The 16219-nt window shown below is 38.7% G+C and overlaps 1 protein-coding gene across 2 annotated transcripts in view; it reads left to right on the top strand.

Moving 5' to 3' along the window:
• The window catches only part of LOC136883294 (Golgi resident protein GCP60), a 130130-nt gene that overhangs the window by 29424 nt on the left and 84487 nt on the right, over window positions 1–16219 (top strand). For both annotated transcript variants that reach the window (XM_067155529.2, XM_067155528.2), the window contains exon 2: window positions 4666–4807. In XM_067155529.2, coding sequence (XP_067011630.1) covers window positions 4666–4807 — 142 coding nt within the window. The remainder of the gene's footprint in view (window positions 1–4665; window positions 4808–16219) is intronic.

The following is a 16219-nucleotide window of genomic DNA, read 5'->3' as shown; positions in this document are numbered from 1 at the left end:
ATACATATACCAAGAGATTTTATTTGTCACTGTTCAACATAACTTTGCTACATCTACAACAGTTCATATTTTCACCATTTTATATGTATATCATTCCACCACATCCCCATTCCATTCTTTCATCTCTCATCTCACCGCATAACTCTGTTTTAGGATTATGGTATACACTTATGTATCTTGGCTAGGCTGATGATGGTCCTTATAGGACCGAAACTAGTACCTTGTAATGCATTGTAATGCTTTTGTAAACATTGCATGATTGTCAAGTATTGAGAAGGTGGATTAAAAATTTTTGTATTTATTTTATGTGTAATCTTAACTCAGTACGGAACCAACTATGAAATTTATAACCTTGAATTACTGTAATTTGGTTCATTTGAATCAAAAAGAAAACGAGTAAAGAAACAAGCAATTTTAGGCTGTTTTTTTTTTTGGAACTGCATTTAGTCCAGAAGCGATTTTAGAAAAAATTAAAAAAAAGGTTGATAGAGCTATCCAAGACTCACAATTTGAAACTTTTCCGGGCTGTTTAATCCAACTTTTGGCATAATTGAGGAAACCGCTTAATTTTACGTTTTTTGTAGTATGGGGACCCCTACTTTGTGTGCTAAGAAATGTTTTCAACATTAATATACAAACTTTGTGAGTCATCTACAGATATACACTACTCACACCTGGGAACATTCAAGACACCACTGGTAATTAACCCTGAAAATTTTGTGTTATTAACTTGTACGGTTTCTGAAATATGCAACAAAATCTCACTTGGGGCCGTTGACCTAGCTATTAGTCCCCTTTAAACGACCATCATCATCAAAATCTAACTCAGCTGCCAAGGTGCAGAAACTAAGCCATTTAAATGCCTGCCTGAGAGGTTAAAGGGAACTGTTAACAAAGTCACATAAAAGTTTACGAGGGTCAGTGTATATGCTATACACAGTTTTATGAGTTGTTTGAGTGTTTTGACAATGGTTGGCAGTAAACTTATGATGACCTGATTCTATATGACCCTGAATAATATCAGGTTATGCTCATATTGCACAAATTCATGTCTTCTAATTGTTGTTTGACAGTTTTTGAAGCAGAATAATGTTTCATTTTGACAGGTTCATGTCATGTTCTCCTGGTAAAAATTAGAAATGTGTTTAGAAAATTTCTGTTTATTTACACAGCTTCTTCCTGGAAACCAGAGAGAGACATTTACATTTCAATCTATTGAAACGTTATCACACAAATGAGGATAAGAACTTCATGTAATCGTAACTGTTATGTTGACGTACGAGTTTATGAATGTCATGATGAAACAAAAATTCATTTTCACTGTAGAGTGGGAAATATTTGTTTAGGCTGAAATGTTTGGCAGATGAATTTTATCATGAAAGTGATGCTGACTACTTTTTGCCCTTGATGGTGTTGGCATCACAAAACATTATGGGTTGGACAAATAGCACATTCTTGGTATTATCTCAGAACAGCAAGGAATTTCTTTGATGGAGAAGTGAAAGGGGAGAGACCGAGGAATTGATGGATAGACACAGTGAAATCTGAGGTCAGCAAGAGGAATTTTGAGTTGGAGGACATGCAGCAACAGAAACTATGCCAGGAAGAAGTGATGAGCGCTTGTTCACCACACCCAGAAACTGGAGCTGGAATATGGTGATGATTATCTCAAAATTCTTGAAATGACAGAGAATATTTCAAGAGAAAAGTTGAAGTTCTGGAGAAACAACTCCTGAAGCCTTTTCCATAATGTTGATGATTACCACTCCTTTCAAGTTAAGAGCTCTTGGAGAATGAATGATGAACACAGGTTGTCATTATTTGTTTTGTGCCAAGCTTTTCTAATTTTCTTCACCGTCTGCCCATATCCAGTAGACACGCTGCAGTAACGCTGCAACAATACACCACAAATACTGGCACAGTCAACCTCCAAACTCTCAGAAAACATATTCCTTAATACCAATTTTATATTCTTGTCAAGCTGAATACCGGACCTGTGAAGATTACAAGATTATTTTGTGCATCTACAGAATGGTGGTGTTAATGAAGCTATGTAATATAGAGAGAGACTTTCAAAGGTGGTTAAATGAAGAAGTTATATCATGTTCAAGATCATGCTTTCACATCTCTGCACAGTATTTAAAATACAATTTACCGTTGGTCTTTATAGCTGTTGATGAGAGTGAAGGAGAATTTCCTGTTGTGTATGTTTATCAGGAACTCAAGGGAGACTTCATTAGTTAGTCGGAACATAGAAAAAATGATGAACTCTTCTCAGAAGAACTCTTAAGGTTTCACCTTACTTTTTCCTGCCTGCTGGCTCTTCAGAAGTGTGTGCGCATGCGTTTTGTATTCAGGAATCATTCAAGGCAAATATTTTTGCACTGCAAGATGTGTGGTTAAGGTTATTTTTAATATGTATAACTTTTGCTTTCTCAACGGATGCATTTGTTTCTACATTCGTCCCTGTTTTTATCTCCTCGTAAGATGTGTATTGTTTAATGTAACACCTTGTGTAAAAAATTGGGTTAAATGAAGAAGTTATATCATGTTCAGGATCATGCTTTCACGTCTCTGCACAATATTTAAAGTGAAATTTACCGTTGGTCTTTATGGCTATTGTTGAGAGTGAGGGAGAGTTTCCTGTTGTGTATGTTTATCGGGAACTAAAGGGAGACTTCATTAGTTGGTCGGAGCATGGAAGGAATGATGAACTCTTCTCAGAAGAACTCTTAAGGTTTCACTTTACTTTTTCCTGCCTGCTGGCTCTTCAGAAGTGTGTGCGCATGTGTTTTGTATTCAGGAATCATTCAGGGCGAATATTTTCGCACTGCAGGATGTGTGGTTAGGGTTGTTTTTAATATGTATAACTTTTGCTTTCTCAACGATTCATTTGTTTCTGTATTCGTCCCTGTTTTTGTCTCCTTGTAGGATGTGTATTGTTTAATGTAACGCTTTGTGTAATATAAATGTCTACATGCTAGCCTATTTCCCACATTTTGGCTGATGATGACGCCAAACAGCGTCGAAACTAGTTCCAAGTGCAAATATATGTTCTAAATAAACTATAACATTTTTGTATTGAAAAGGTGGACCCTTTTAAGTTTTCCTGTTTTCCTATCTTCCAGTAGACACAAGTGGTATTGAGGCTTCGGAGTTCTTTATGATACCTGCTTCGATACCCATTATCATATTTTTAAGAGGTTGAGATGATTCCATGTACAGTAATAAAGTTGAGTACCCTTTAAATACTTGGGTGCGAAGGTTGATGAGAGGGAGGATGAGGATGAGGATGAGAAGTTTTTGAAAGAATTAAGGCTGGTCGGAGTAAGTGAAAGGAAATGGCAGGATTAGTCTGCAGCTGGTGGATGACATTTCACGTAAAGCTGAAGATTTATAAAACTTTAATCTATCCAATGACAATATATGGGACTGACATGAGCTTTGAGAAGAAATTTCAAGGCAGTTTTAACAAAGTAACCCCCTGTGGGGGCGCAGGCGAAGAATACACCCATGGTATCCCCTGCCGGTCAAAAGGGGCGACCAAGGGATGATCGAATTAGAACCATGAAACTACTTGTAATTAGTACCACCACACGAGGAATACCATGGGTCGCTTTTACTTGCGCGTAGTACCACTGTTAGGTACACAATAGGTTTGTGATTAGTAGCGACAGTGTGTGAAACCTGTGATTAGTATCACTATATGAGTGACACCATGAGTCTGCCTTGCCTATTATTAGTACCCACTATGTGAGGAACTCCACGGGATAGTACGAGTCCCTGTGATTAGTACACCTATGTGAGGAACACCATAGGTTTGCGTTGCCTGTAAATGGTGCCGCAATGTGAGAAACACCATAGGTCTGTGTTACATGTGCGCATTACATTACCTGTTAGTAGTATCATAATGTGTGGAATACCACGAGTCTACGCTACTTTCGATTAGTACCGCAACATGACAAATACCATGATTCTACTTTCTTAGCGATAAGTACCATTATGAGGGGCCGATGACCTGGATTTTGGACCCCTTTAGACTACAAGCATCATTGATTCAGGATTGTGCTTTAGAAGCTGTCCCTTGGTCAGTAATACTATTGTTTAACGCTAGTTTCTGGGAATGTGGGGCATTACGGGTCGGATCCACCGATTGTTTTAAGTTCATATCCATCCATTCATTCTACGTCATGTTTAGAATTCTGGTCAGTGGATGGTTTTGGACTTTTAAATTGTCATTACGTTTCGTACCATTAGGAGCCGATGACCTAGATGTTAGGCCCCTTTAAACAACTAGCATCATCATCATTTAACAAAGTCAACATTGAAAAGCATGGCTTCCATCTTAACAAAACATCTTGTAATGGAAATGTTCTATTCTGATGTGGAGAATTCAACGTCAGAGCATGGTGACTGCATGACATCTGCTCTGGCTTCTCATTAAGGCAGTTATGATTTAAATCCCGTCTAAAGCCACAACACATCCTTACATTCTGAATTCCATATAAAACTGGAAATCTCTTGGCTATTAGCATGATGTCAGTATTTGCAAAGAATTGGATTGTTTATAAATTATAAGACATGATCTGTCTGTTTACAAGGAATTTACAGAACAATGAAACTATTGATTCTGTTGTTAATTTCCTTACTTTCTCTCTCTTGCAGACAAGGAAGGCAAGGCTGTCCATCTTTCGTATGAAGATAAGTTGAAGTTAGTGGCGTTTACTTGCCAAGTGAGTCATGGAAAATATAACCCAGATAGTCTTCCGCCATTAGGGGTTCTAGATGTGATCGGTCGTGATCGAAGGTGAGTAACATTTGATCCTCGTCTTGTATTATAACGTGTTTGTTTAAAAGGTCTTAAATTGTTGCAATTGCTGCACGTGAGTAATACTTTTACCACTTACAGAGAAAGTATTTTGGCTAAGAAACAGTCCCTTAATGCAAATTTTCATAAAGTTACGGCTTTGAAACTTTTTATGAGGCTTAACAAATCATCCAGCTCCTTGGTGGCATAGTCGACATAGTGGACTTTGGTTCAGAGGATCCCGGGTTCAGTTCAATTCCCATTGGGGCTGCGGATTTTGGCTGCATCTGGCTGATTTCTATGGCTCGGGGGCAGAGTGTTTGTCTTTGTTTTAACTTAATACACATCTTGATTAATATACAAGCCCCCTCTGTGAATCATTTGTAGAGTGTTTGCCTCCGGATCTCAAGATTGCAGGTTCAAACCTGGCAGAGGTAATCAGATTTGTGAAAGATCTCCGGTGATACATTTGGTGTTCACCCAACAAGATAAATTAAAACTCTGCATAGATCACCCAAGAGAGATCTGGCTTACTCTGCCATCTGGTAGAGGAAAACGAAGCATCTATATTGACACACAAGCAGCTTTGATGATGTCAAATTAAAATGTTTGCACATGGTAGCTGAAGCCGTATGATGATTACTATTGTACCGGGAAGTACACCTCAACCCCGCACATTTAAAAGAAGCGCCTTAAGGAACACTATCTATCGAACACAACTTGGAACTGCTAATGCATAAAGTTGGAACATTGACCAGAAGATTTCACTACTGAATACCTGAGTAATATGTTATTTTAAAGTTTCCTAAACTGATTGGATTTTTTTTTTTTTGTACTGGATTTATTTGTTTTGTTTTGGTGTACATCAAGAAGTTTGAACTTTTCTCCATAGAAGTCTCTGCAAAAAATCTGACGTCATGCACTCTGGTGCAAAGTGGAATAATTAGTGATTGGAAGAAGTTTTGTGTTTATAGGTTTTCTCATCTAAATTAACTTTCATTTATTTTGGTACTTCAAGGTTTGCAACACTTCCTTCTCATCCCATCAGCTTTTGAGTCTGGCCAATAACAAAAGTTCCTATAATTATTTTTCAGCCAATCGCAGGCTTCTTGTAAGTTTTTGGTTTAACCAATAAAAATGACAAGGTATGTCCAGATTTAGTCCAGAGCCTTCTTGAACCCTCCTGTCGGGTATAAAAGCTGCGGCTTTTCCAAGTTACCTTGTCTTATAGATCGTTGTGTTATTGAGTGTGTGTGTTAAGACAGGAGGCGGGGTGCCTCATTCTTCAGCAGGCAGAACATCAGCCCAGGTAATGGCCACCAGTTTTACATCTCTGTAGCTATCTCCACAAACTTACCTGAGGGGAAGGTTCTAATTTCTAACTATGTAACCATCAGTTTCCTAAAAATGTAAACTACTTCTTGTTAATGTATAATTTCATAAAGACATAAACTGTAAATCGGGATAGAGAGTGCGTTACCCTCCCGAGTTCTCCTTCAATTTATCTTGAGGTGACTACAATTTTGTAACTGTTTCTCTTCCTGTAAAGCATTAATTAACCTTTCTTTCTAGTCACCTCAGTAGTGTGGGATTAGTCTCTGCATCATCGGCCCACAAGCCCAAGTAGGGTTTTAAAGCTTGGTTTTTCAGGAGCGCAAGTGTACATCTCCATACATTTTTGAGTTGGGGCCAATAATTTAACCTGTTCTTCTTTTTCATGAAGGCCCAGTAGTATGGCACTACTCAATGGAACATTACAGAAACCTTACAATTTCTGGCCTCTCTAGGCCCAATTTACAATTTAGTTAACACAGGGATATCTAGTACCCATACTACTGGGCCTTCGTGAAAAAGGAGAACAGGTTAAATTACTGGCCTTAACTAAAAAATATATGGAGGCGTATACTTGCGCTCCTGAAAATCAAAGGTTTAAAACCCTACTTGGGCTTGTGGCCCGATGATGCAGAGGCTAATTCCACATTACTGAGGTGACTAGAAAAAAAGGTTAATTTATGCTCTACCGAAAGAGAAACAGTTACAAAATCGTAGTCACCTCAAGATAAATTGAAGGGGAACTCGAGAGGGTAACACACTAAAAATTAAATTTAAAGATAAAAATTTTTCATTGTTCCGTATTGAAAGTATTAACGTTAAAAATTAAATAATTGAAAAAGAGGTTCAACCTATTCTATACATAAAAGAAAGGAATGTAGTGATTACATTCTTATTTAATAGTGATTAGAAATGGGACCGGTTTCGACCCTAGTCCAGGTCTTCGTCAGCCGTTCAAAACATAAAAAACAAGAAAAAACAATGCATATGAAAAAGAATAAGTGAACTCTGGATCGGTATAAGATGAAATATAAATTGATGATGGGGGTAGAAATTGCGAGTCACTTAAAATAACAGTACGTAATATTATGAAAGGTAGTACGATACACGCAATGATGAGTAAAGTCTCTCAATGTTTATGAATAGTGGAGAACGGTCATATGGGTCAGTTTTTACACTCTGTCAGGTACAAAGTCACAACACTATCGAACAACATATGAAGATCCATAAATATTTTGAAGTCGCAGACGAATAGATTTGTAGAAGCAAACTGCCAGCTCTCGGAGATCAGCGCGGCACATCCAAGGTCATGCGCTGTGGTCTCGAACGCCAAATAAAGGGTAACGCACTCTCTATCCTGATTTACAGTTTAAGTATTTATGAAATTTTACATTAACAAGAAGTTGTTTACATTTTTAGGAAACAGATGGTTACATAGTTAGAAATTAGAACCTTCCCCTCGGGTAAGTTTGCGGAGCTACAGAGAAAGAAAACTGGTGACCATTACCTGGGCTGATGTTCTGCCTGCCAAAGAATGAGGCACCCCACCTCCTGTCTTAACACACACACACACACACACACACACACACACACACACACACACACACACACACACACACACACACACACACACACACACACACACACACACACACACACACTCAATAACACGACCATCTATAAGACAAGGTAACTTGGAAAAGCCTCAGCTTATAAACCTGAGAGGAGGGTTCGAGAAGGCTCTGGACTAAATCCGGCCACACCCTCTCATTTTTGTTGGTTAAACCAAAAACTTACAAGAAGCCTGTAATTGGCTGAAAAATAATTACAGAAAATTTGTTATTGGCCGGACTCCAAAGCTGGCGGGATGAGAAGGAAGTGTTACAAACCTTGAAGTACCAAAATAAATGGACGTTAATTTAGTTGAGAAAACCTATAAACACAAAACTTCTTCCAATCACTAATTATTCCACTTTGCACCTCAGTTTTTTGTAGAGACATGTATGGAGAAAAGTTCAAACTTCTTGATGTACACCAAAACAAAACAAATAAATCCAATCAGTTTAGGAAACTTTAAAATAACATATTACTCAATTATTCAGTAGTGACATTTTCTGATCAATGTCCCAACTTTATGCATTAGCAGTTCCAAGTTGTGTTCCATAGATAGTGTTCCTTACGGTGCTTCTTTTAAATGTGCGATGGTGAGGTGTACCTCCCAGTACAATTATTATTATTATTATTATTATTATTATTATTATTATTATTATTATTATTATTATTATTAACATGGTGAAGTTAATTATTACCATATGCAGCTCTTGACAGGTCATGGATACTTTAGAAAATTTCTACATTGAATAGCAGAGCGAGCGATCCATTGTGTATTTGTTGTAATGCTGCTGACGATGTACTTCACACATTTTTTTGTATGTGAGCGATGGTCTGCACGGAGATGTTGTTTGGAAGTTGAGCAATGAGAACTGACACCAGAATCTATTGTCTTAGAAATGTTACGGAACCAGGAATGTTGGAATCATATTGCTGCATGTGCAGAAAGTATCCCCTGAGAGAAAAAGGGTGATTTGGATGCTCATGAACGTCAGTATAGGAGAAACGAAGAAAGAAGCAGCCTGGTAGGGTAAAAGCACAATGCCGCCCTGAAGTAATGCGAGAGTGGTTCCAGGGCGGAAATACACATTATGGGAAAACTGTATGTGGTTTTTGGCGGGTAAGAATCCCACACGCTTGTGGAGTGTGAATACTTCACAAGTATCTCGTGAAAAAATTTCCACACTCCCTTGTAAACATGGAAGGAGCCTCCCCGAAGAGTGCTAGATAAGGCATTCGGGCGTTCCCTGGGCAAAGGTGGTACACCGGCTGATTCTTCCACGAAGGTGCTACTACACAGCAACAAGCAGATGATAGCAAGTACTATGTCCACTAACAGTCCTTTTCAGGACCAACCAGAACACTTGTTGATCAGACTTGGTAACAATCTCTGCATTTGTCACTTAAATATCGAATCCATATCACCACCAAAGAGTCAGTACCTGTCTCGCCTTATGCTGGAGAACAACGTGGATTTGATAGCACTACAGGAAAGACATACCAGTGACAGTGAAGATCTCTACAGAAGAGGAAAAATAGGTGGTTACAATCTCGCTGGGGCAATCAATGATGAACGTTATGGGATCGCAACTTACATCAGGTCCCAGTTAACTGATTTTAAAGTTGTTTATGAAGACAACTCAACAGATATCTCTGTCCTGGCAGTGGAAATCTCAGGCATTACTGTTGTGAATATCTATAAACCACCAGGCGTCAGTTGGTCCAGCCGTTCATTAAAGGTTTTTGATCACCCTGTTCTGTACGTCAGAGATTTCAATAGTCACAGCCCAGCATGGGGATACGAATTCGAAGATGATAGTGGGTCCAACCTAAATAACTGGATTGAAGCAAACTCCCTACAACTCGTCCACAATGCTAAACATCCTGGCGGCACATTTCATTCTGGCAGATGGCTAAAGGATTATTCTCCTGACCTGTGCTTAGTGTCACAGTCAACTCCTGAGAATCAACACATGGTACAAGGAAAGGTCATCAGTTCCTTTCCTCACAGTCAACACAGACCAGTTATTTACTATGGCACTGAGATCCCTCTTGTGTCTTCAGTACCACAACCTCGTTGGAATTTTCATCTAGCAAAGTGAGATAAATTTGAAAAAGGGCTTGATAACACTGTACAATGGATACCATCAGTTGCTGAAAATTACAATAGATTTGTCAACGCCATAAAACCTAATGCTAGGAAGTTTATTCCCCGGGGATATCGTAAAATGTACATACCAGGATGGTCAAAAGAATGTAATCAGCTCTACACCGAATATCAGAACTCTCCTAATAAAACAACAGCTGATGAGTTGCTAAGGGCTCTAAATAAATCTAGGAGAGAGAAGTGACACAGAACTACAGCAGAGATGGACTTCACACACTCTAGTCGTAAAGCCTGGAACCTCATAAGAAAACTTGGTAGTGACCGTACAATGAAACGCAGAAGTTTGCCAATGAACCCAAACACCATTGCCTCCAGACTGACACAAATCTCTAGAGCGAAGATGGACAAGGTACACGCAAGGAGTGTTAAGAAGCAACTAAGAACGAGAAGATCACAGTTGGCATCCCATCCGGAGTATTCCTATGACTTCAGTACTGAAGAATTGGACAAGGCTCTATCCAAGATAAAGATAAATAAAGCTGCTGGTCTGGATGAAATCTATCCTGAGTTCCTGGTACAAAACAATGGCTAGTCAACTTCTTTATTGAAATTCTACGAACTGGTAAATTACCTAAGTTGTTCAAACAAGCCAAAGTAATTGCAGTCTTGAAACCAGGAAAGGAATGAACTGATGCTTCACATTATCGACCAATTTCACTCCTTAGCGTAATCTACAAGATGCTCGAAAGAATGATACTTAACCGTATCCAGGAAGCAATAGAAAGAGTCATCCCAGTTGAGCAAGGGGGTTTCAGAAAGAATCGTAGTTGTTGTGATCAGGTGTTAACACTGACAACAGAGATTGAAGCAGGATTCCAGAAAAGACTGAAGACTGCTGCAGCTTTTGTCGACCTTACATCAGCCTATGACACGGTCTGGAGAGAGGGACTGTTGTTCAAGTTTGTTCAAGTCATCCCTTGTCAGAAGCTAGCATGCTTACTAAACAACATGTTATCTAACCGTCGACTTGCTGTATTTTTGAACAGTGAAAAAAGCAGGTTGAGATCTCTAAATAATGGTTTACCCCAAGGGTCAGTTTTATCTCCGATTCTATTCAATCTTTACATCCATGACCTGCCAAGAACAACTTCAAAGAAGATACAGTTTGCAGATGATCTAGCTTTAATTACTCAGAGTACGGATTTGGTACACTGTGAGGATGTACTTACAGAGGACCTAGCTACCGTGTGTGACTATTTTCACAAATGGAGACTCCAACCAAATCCTAGTAAAACGGAAGTAACAGCATTCCACTTGCATAACGTGGAAGCTAATCGGAAGCTACATGCGTTTTTTAATGGAACAGAAATCTCCCACAACTTCTTTCCAAAATATCTGGGTGTCACACTGGATTGATCCTTGTCATTCAAACAGTATTGCTCGAATCTGTCAAAGAAAGAGTAAATCTACTGCATAAACTAGCGGGCAGCAACTGGGGTGCAGATGCAAACACTCTTCGCACTGCTTCACTTTCTCTAGCATACTCGGCTAGTGAGTACTGCGCTCCTGTGTGGGAAAACAGCGTACATTCGAGCAAAATTGACGTACAGCTCAATGAAACCATGAGAGTTGTTAATGGTACAGTGAGGTCCACTCCTACTCAGTGGCTGCCTGTTTTAGCAAACATTGCTCCTCCAGATCTGCGGAGAAAAGCAGCGAAAGTACAGTTGCTCAAGAAGACCTTTACACACAGGAACTCGCTTTTGTTCAATGCCTTACGAGATCCACCTGTGATGAGGTTGAAATCCAGGAATCCACTCTGGACTGATCTACACTCCTATGAAAAATTCAGTGTAACAGCAGAATGGAGACAGCGATGGGAACAATGTCCGCCCACCAACGCCTTTCTGATTAAAGACCCGACGAAGAAAGTGCCAGGTTTCGATCTTCCTCGACATGAGTGGTCAAAACTCAACTGTTTCAGAACAGGCCACGGCAGGTGCCGATATATGATGAAAAAGTGGGGATATTGTGAAAGTGCTGTGTGTGAGTGTGGTGCTGAGAATCGGACATTGCTTCATGTTGTTGAGAGTTGTCCACTGTCAGCATTTAAGGATGGTTTACGGACTGCATGAATTGATACCAAGTGCAGTGGACTGGTTGTTGAAGCTGGACATTCTAGTTTAATTACCTCTATATTTTACTTTGTATGTTAATTATATATTTTACCGGGCGAGTTGGCCGTGTGCGTAGAGGCGCGCGGCTGTGAGCTTGCATCCAGGAGATAGTAGGTTTGAATCCCACTATCGGCAGCCCTGAAGATGGTTTTCCATGGTTTCCCATTTTCACACCTGGCAAATGCTGGGGCTGTACCTTAATTAAGGCCACGGCCGCTTCCTTCCAACTCCTAGGCCATTCCTATCCCATTGTCGCCATAAGACCTATCTGTGTCGGTGCGACGTAAAAGCCCTAGCAAAAAAAAAAAGATATATTTTTACACATTATGCTTGTAAATGCGATACGATATTATTATTATTATTATTATTATTATTATTATTATTATTATTGTTACAGAGTTGTCCGTGGTAGTTAAGAGGTGAAAGAAGGTGCTGGGATGAATAGGTCTCAACTTACGAAATTAAAGTTAATTTAAAACTTTAACAAAGGTTATATTTTCTTTTCAAGATCAAGAAATAACAAGAATAACAGGTACTCAGTAGCATATCAACAAGTTAAGGATGTACAATTACAGTTTGTTAATGGATTTTGGGCTTCGAGCCCCAGATTCACAATCCTTGAGCAATGAGCTCAACTTTACTTATGAACAAGGTTCAACAAAGGGGCAGAAAACCTCGATCATGCCAAGGAGCACTAGCTCCCAATTACCAGTTAAGCCTGCTCGAGGCACACACAAACCAAATTTAAGAAAGAGCAGCCCACTCTCAAAGTTCAAGCCTATTCAAAGGCCACACCAAACTCCACCTTTAAGCTGCCCTCCAGGCACATAAGAACAGGGGTAATAATACCCAATCTACTGAGGCCTATTAAGTAAAGAAACAGGTCAATTACAAGGCCCCAAAATACCAACTTGAGTGGAGGCGTAACTTGCACTCCTAATACACCTTTTTTAAAACCTATTTGGCACTAGGCCGCTTATGCAAAGGCTAATCCCATACTACGGAGGTGACACGATAGGAAAACTTTATTACATTATGAAGCGAAGAAAAAAAAAAGGTTATGAAAACGTAGTCGCCTCAAAAACACTATGAGAGGGAGCCCGAGAGGGTTAGGCACTCTCTATCCCGATTGGTAGTTAAAGAGACGGAATTTATACCAAGAGTCTTTTACATTTTAAAGGAAGGTTACATGATAAAAGCTTCGAACCTGCCCCGAGGGTTAAACTGCTGAGCTAGCAAGCAAAGAAGTTATTAAAAGGCCATTACCTGATGGATGAACTGCCGCCTGAAGAAAGAGGCGCTTCCCGCCCCCTGCTATATAATCACACTAGGAAAGATGTTACTGAAGTGGTGAGGAGACCAGAAAATCAGCAGTTTATATACCCTCGCGGAAAATTCGAGACGTTTCATGAATGATTAGAACCCGCCCACAAAATTTTATTGGATAACAGCAAAAAACTAATACACCAGACAAAGAAGAAACACCTTATTGGTGGAAAATTAATTACAGAAATTCCTGATCGGCTACATTCAAAACAAGCGGAAAGAAAGGATTATATTGCCAACTCTCAAACCACAGAACAAAATTTATGAATGTTAAATTTCTTCCGGACAGTTCATTCCTTTACACCAGAGAGCGTTATCAGTTTTGGTAGACACATCTGTTAGAGAATGTTCAAAGTTCTTGCTATGGAGCAGACAAACACGAATCGAAATTGACATAGTTCAGAACACTTCAAAATTTACAGTAGAGACATCTTCTGAGAAACTTTAGAATTAACATGGTTGTTAAAGTTCAGGCTTCCTCCAGTAGAGGAGTTTCAACTGGCACAATGTTTGAATTAGCGGCGCGGAGGTGTACCGCCCGGTACAATTATTATTATTATTATTATTATTATTATTATTATTATTATTATCATTATTTATATAGAACATATCATGCTACAAATCACTGTAGAAATACGCAATAGTGAGTACATCCCTCCTCATAGGATTGGTATCAGAAAAGGAATCTCGTTGTAAAACTGGGTTTAATCCACATTCGTTCTGACCCCAGATATTTGGAGAAGGCCAAGAAGAAGATGTGAAAAGAAGTCCAAAATATTTTTTAATTGATAAGGAGTATTTGATATATATAGCTATTAAAAATATTGAAAAATCGAGATCTCATTCTTATTTTGCTGTTTGACAGAGTTCACTAGCAGTCGCCATTATCTATGGTCTTCTGCTTTCCGGATTATCACTTGAAGAGGTGCGCGAGTTGTGTCTTCGATCTAGTCTATCATTCTTCTGGGAGCCCTTTTACTTGGCCTGATTCCATTTAGTTTTCCTTGCATAACTTGTTTTTTTCAAGGCTATTGTCTCCCCTTGGTATGTGTCCAAAGAACTGCAAGGTTCTCTGTCTAACAAGTTAAAGGTCTATTTGGGATACCAAGCTCTTTGATTATGGAGAAGTTAGTTCTTTTTTCCGTCCAAAGTATTTGTAGCATCCTCTGCCACCACCACATTTCAAATGCATCCATGTAATTTTTGACCTTGCCTTTCACAGTCCATGATTTAAAGTCGTAGAAGAAGACTAAAAATACTGACACATTTCCGAGAGAAATTTTTCTTCTGGCAGCTTTATTGCTGCTCTTAGAGTTGTTGAGCAAGGAGTCAAGAAAAACAAACCCATTAACAACATCTAGGCCTGCTAGACCACCACAAAATGGGAGCTTCTTTCCTCTATCAACAACCATCACCTTGGTTTTGCTGCAATTCACTTCCAGTTCAAGTTGAAGACTTTCATTTTCTACCTGTTGCAACAATTCAGCAAGTTCATCTTCACTGATTGCCAGTAGAATAGAATCATCAGCAAAATACAGGTTCTGTAACATTCTCCAACTGACACTCTACCATGCCAGCTGTCCAAAGCCCTTCGCATAATTTATTCCCTATCTATATTTTGAACAACGGGGGACAGAATACAACCTTATCTCACTCCTTTTGATATTCTGAAGGCCTCTGATAAGCCACAGTTCAGCTTGACTAGGGTGATGTTTTCATATAAGCTTTTTATCATAGCAGTAAGATAGGGAGGAGCGCCCGTTTCATGCAATACTTCCCAAAGCGTACATCAGCTAACACAATCAAATAGCATTTGAATATTATATTGAGTTTTATTAGCAAATTAGTTTAGAAATTTTAAAATGTACTTTTATATTAAACTGCCATGTAAATATATTTTTTTCTCCAGCTGTTATTGTCTGCTTTTTTTTCCATTGGAATATTTAGTTTTTAATGTTCAAAACATTTTTTAGCAGACGAAAAATGTAAAATTAAGCAGTTTTGTCAATTGTGCCGAAAGTTGAAGGGATAAATGACCCAGAAAACTTTCAAATTGTGAATGTTGTATAGCTCTGAAAAAAAAAAAAACCCACAAGAAAACTAAAAATAATTTCCGGCCTAAATGCACTTCCAAAAAAAAAACCAGCCTATTGTAAAATCGCTCATTTCTTTACTCATTTTCCTTTTTATTCAAGTCATAGCCAAATTAACTAATTCACATAATTCTTTCTGTAATGTGTTCCTTGGTTCAAAACTCTCAGGAATTTTTTTAATTTTTTGAAAAATGTCCTCACTGAATGTAATTATTAAGGGCTTTAAGTGAAAAACTGCATTGGTTCACATTAGTGCTCGTAGTGGTAAAAAAAGATGAACTGCTACTCTAATCGACCAGATAACAATGATTAAGAAAAGGATTGTAATTTTTAGGAACAAAATTAAAGAATATATTCTCATACTTTATTATATTTTATTCATCTAAAATTTGTAGCTCATATCTCTAGGATGTTTTCAACAATGAGTTGCTTGCCTGAAGGGCTAGAACAGTGGATTTTTTTGTATGTCTTTATTTCTCACTCTGTCCCTCTTTGTCTTCTGTACCATACTCCTCAAAAAATTTATTTCAGCTGCCTTTACTCTACTTTCATCTCTCATATCATTTTCTTGGTTCCTGCTATGTACTGTATATCATTATAGGTATATAATTTTCCTTGTACATTACTTTAGTTTTCATTGATATGCCTTTTTTTTTTTGGTATATTGGACTCTGTGCCCAGCAGTAGAAGGCACTCCCAAGTTGTATTCCTCTTTCTCTTTTACCGGGTGGGTTGGCCGTGCGGTCAGGGACACGCGGCTGTGAGC

This window comes from Anabrus simplex, chromosome 11, assembly GCF_040414725.1.
Source record: "Anabrus simplex isolate iqAnaSimp1 chromosome 11, ASM4041472v1, whole genome shotgun sequence".
Lineage (NCBI taxonomy): Eukaryota > Metazoa > Arthropoda > Insecta > Orthoptera > Tettigoniidae > Anabrus > Anabrus simplex.
This window is presented reverse-complemented; position numbering and strand designations above follow the sequence as displayed.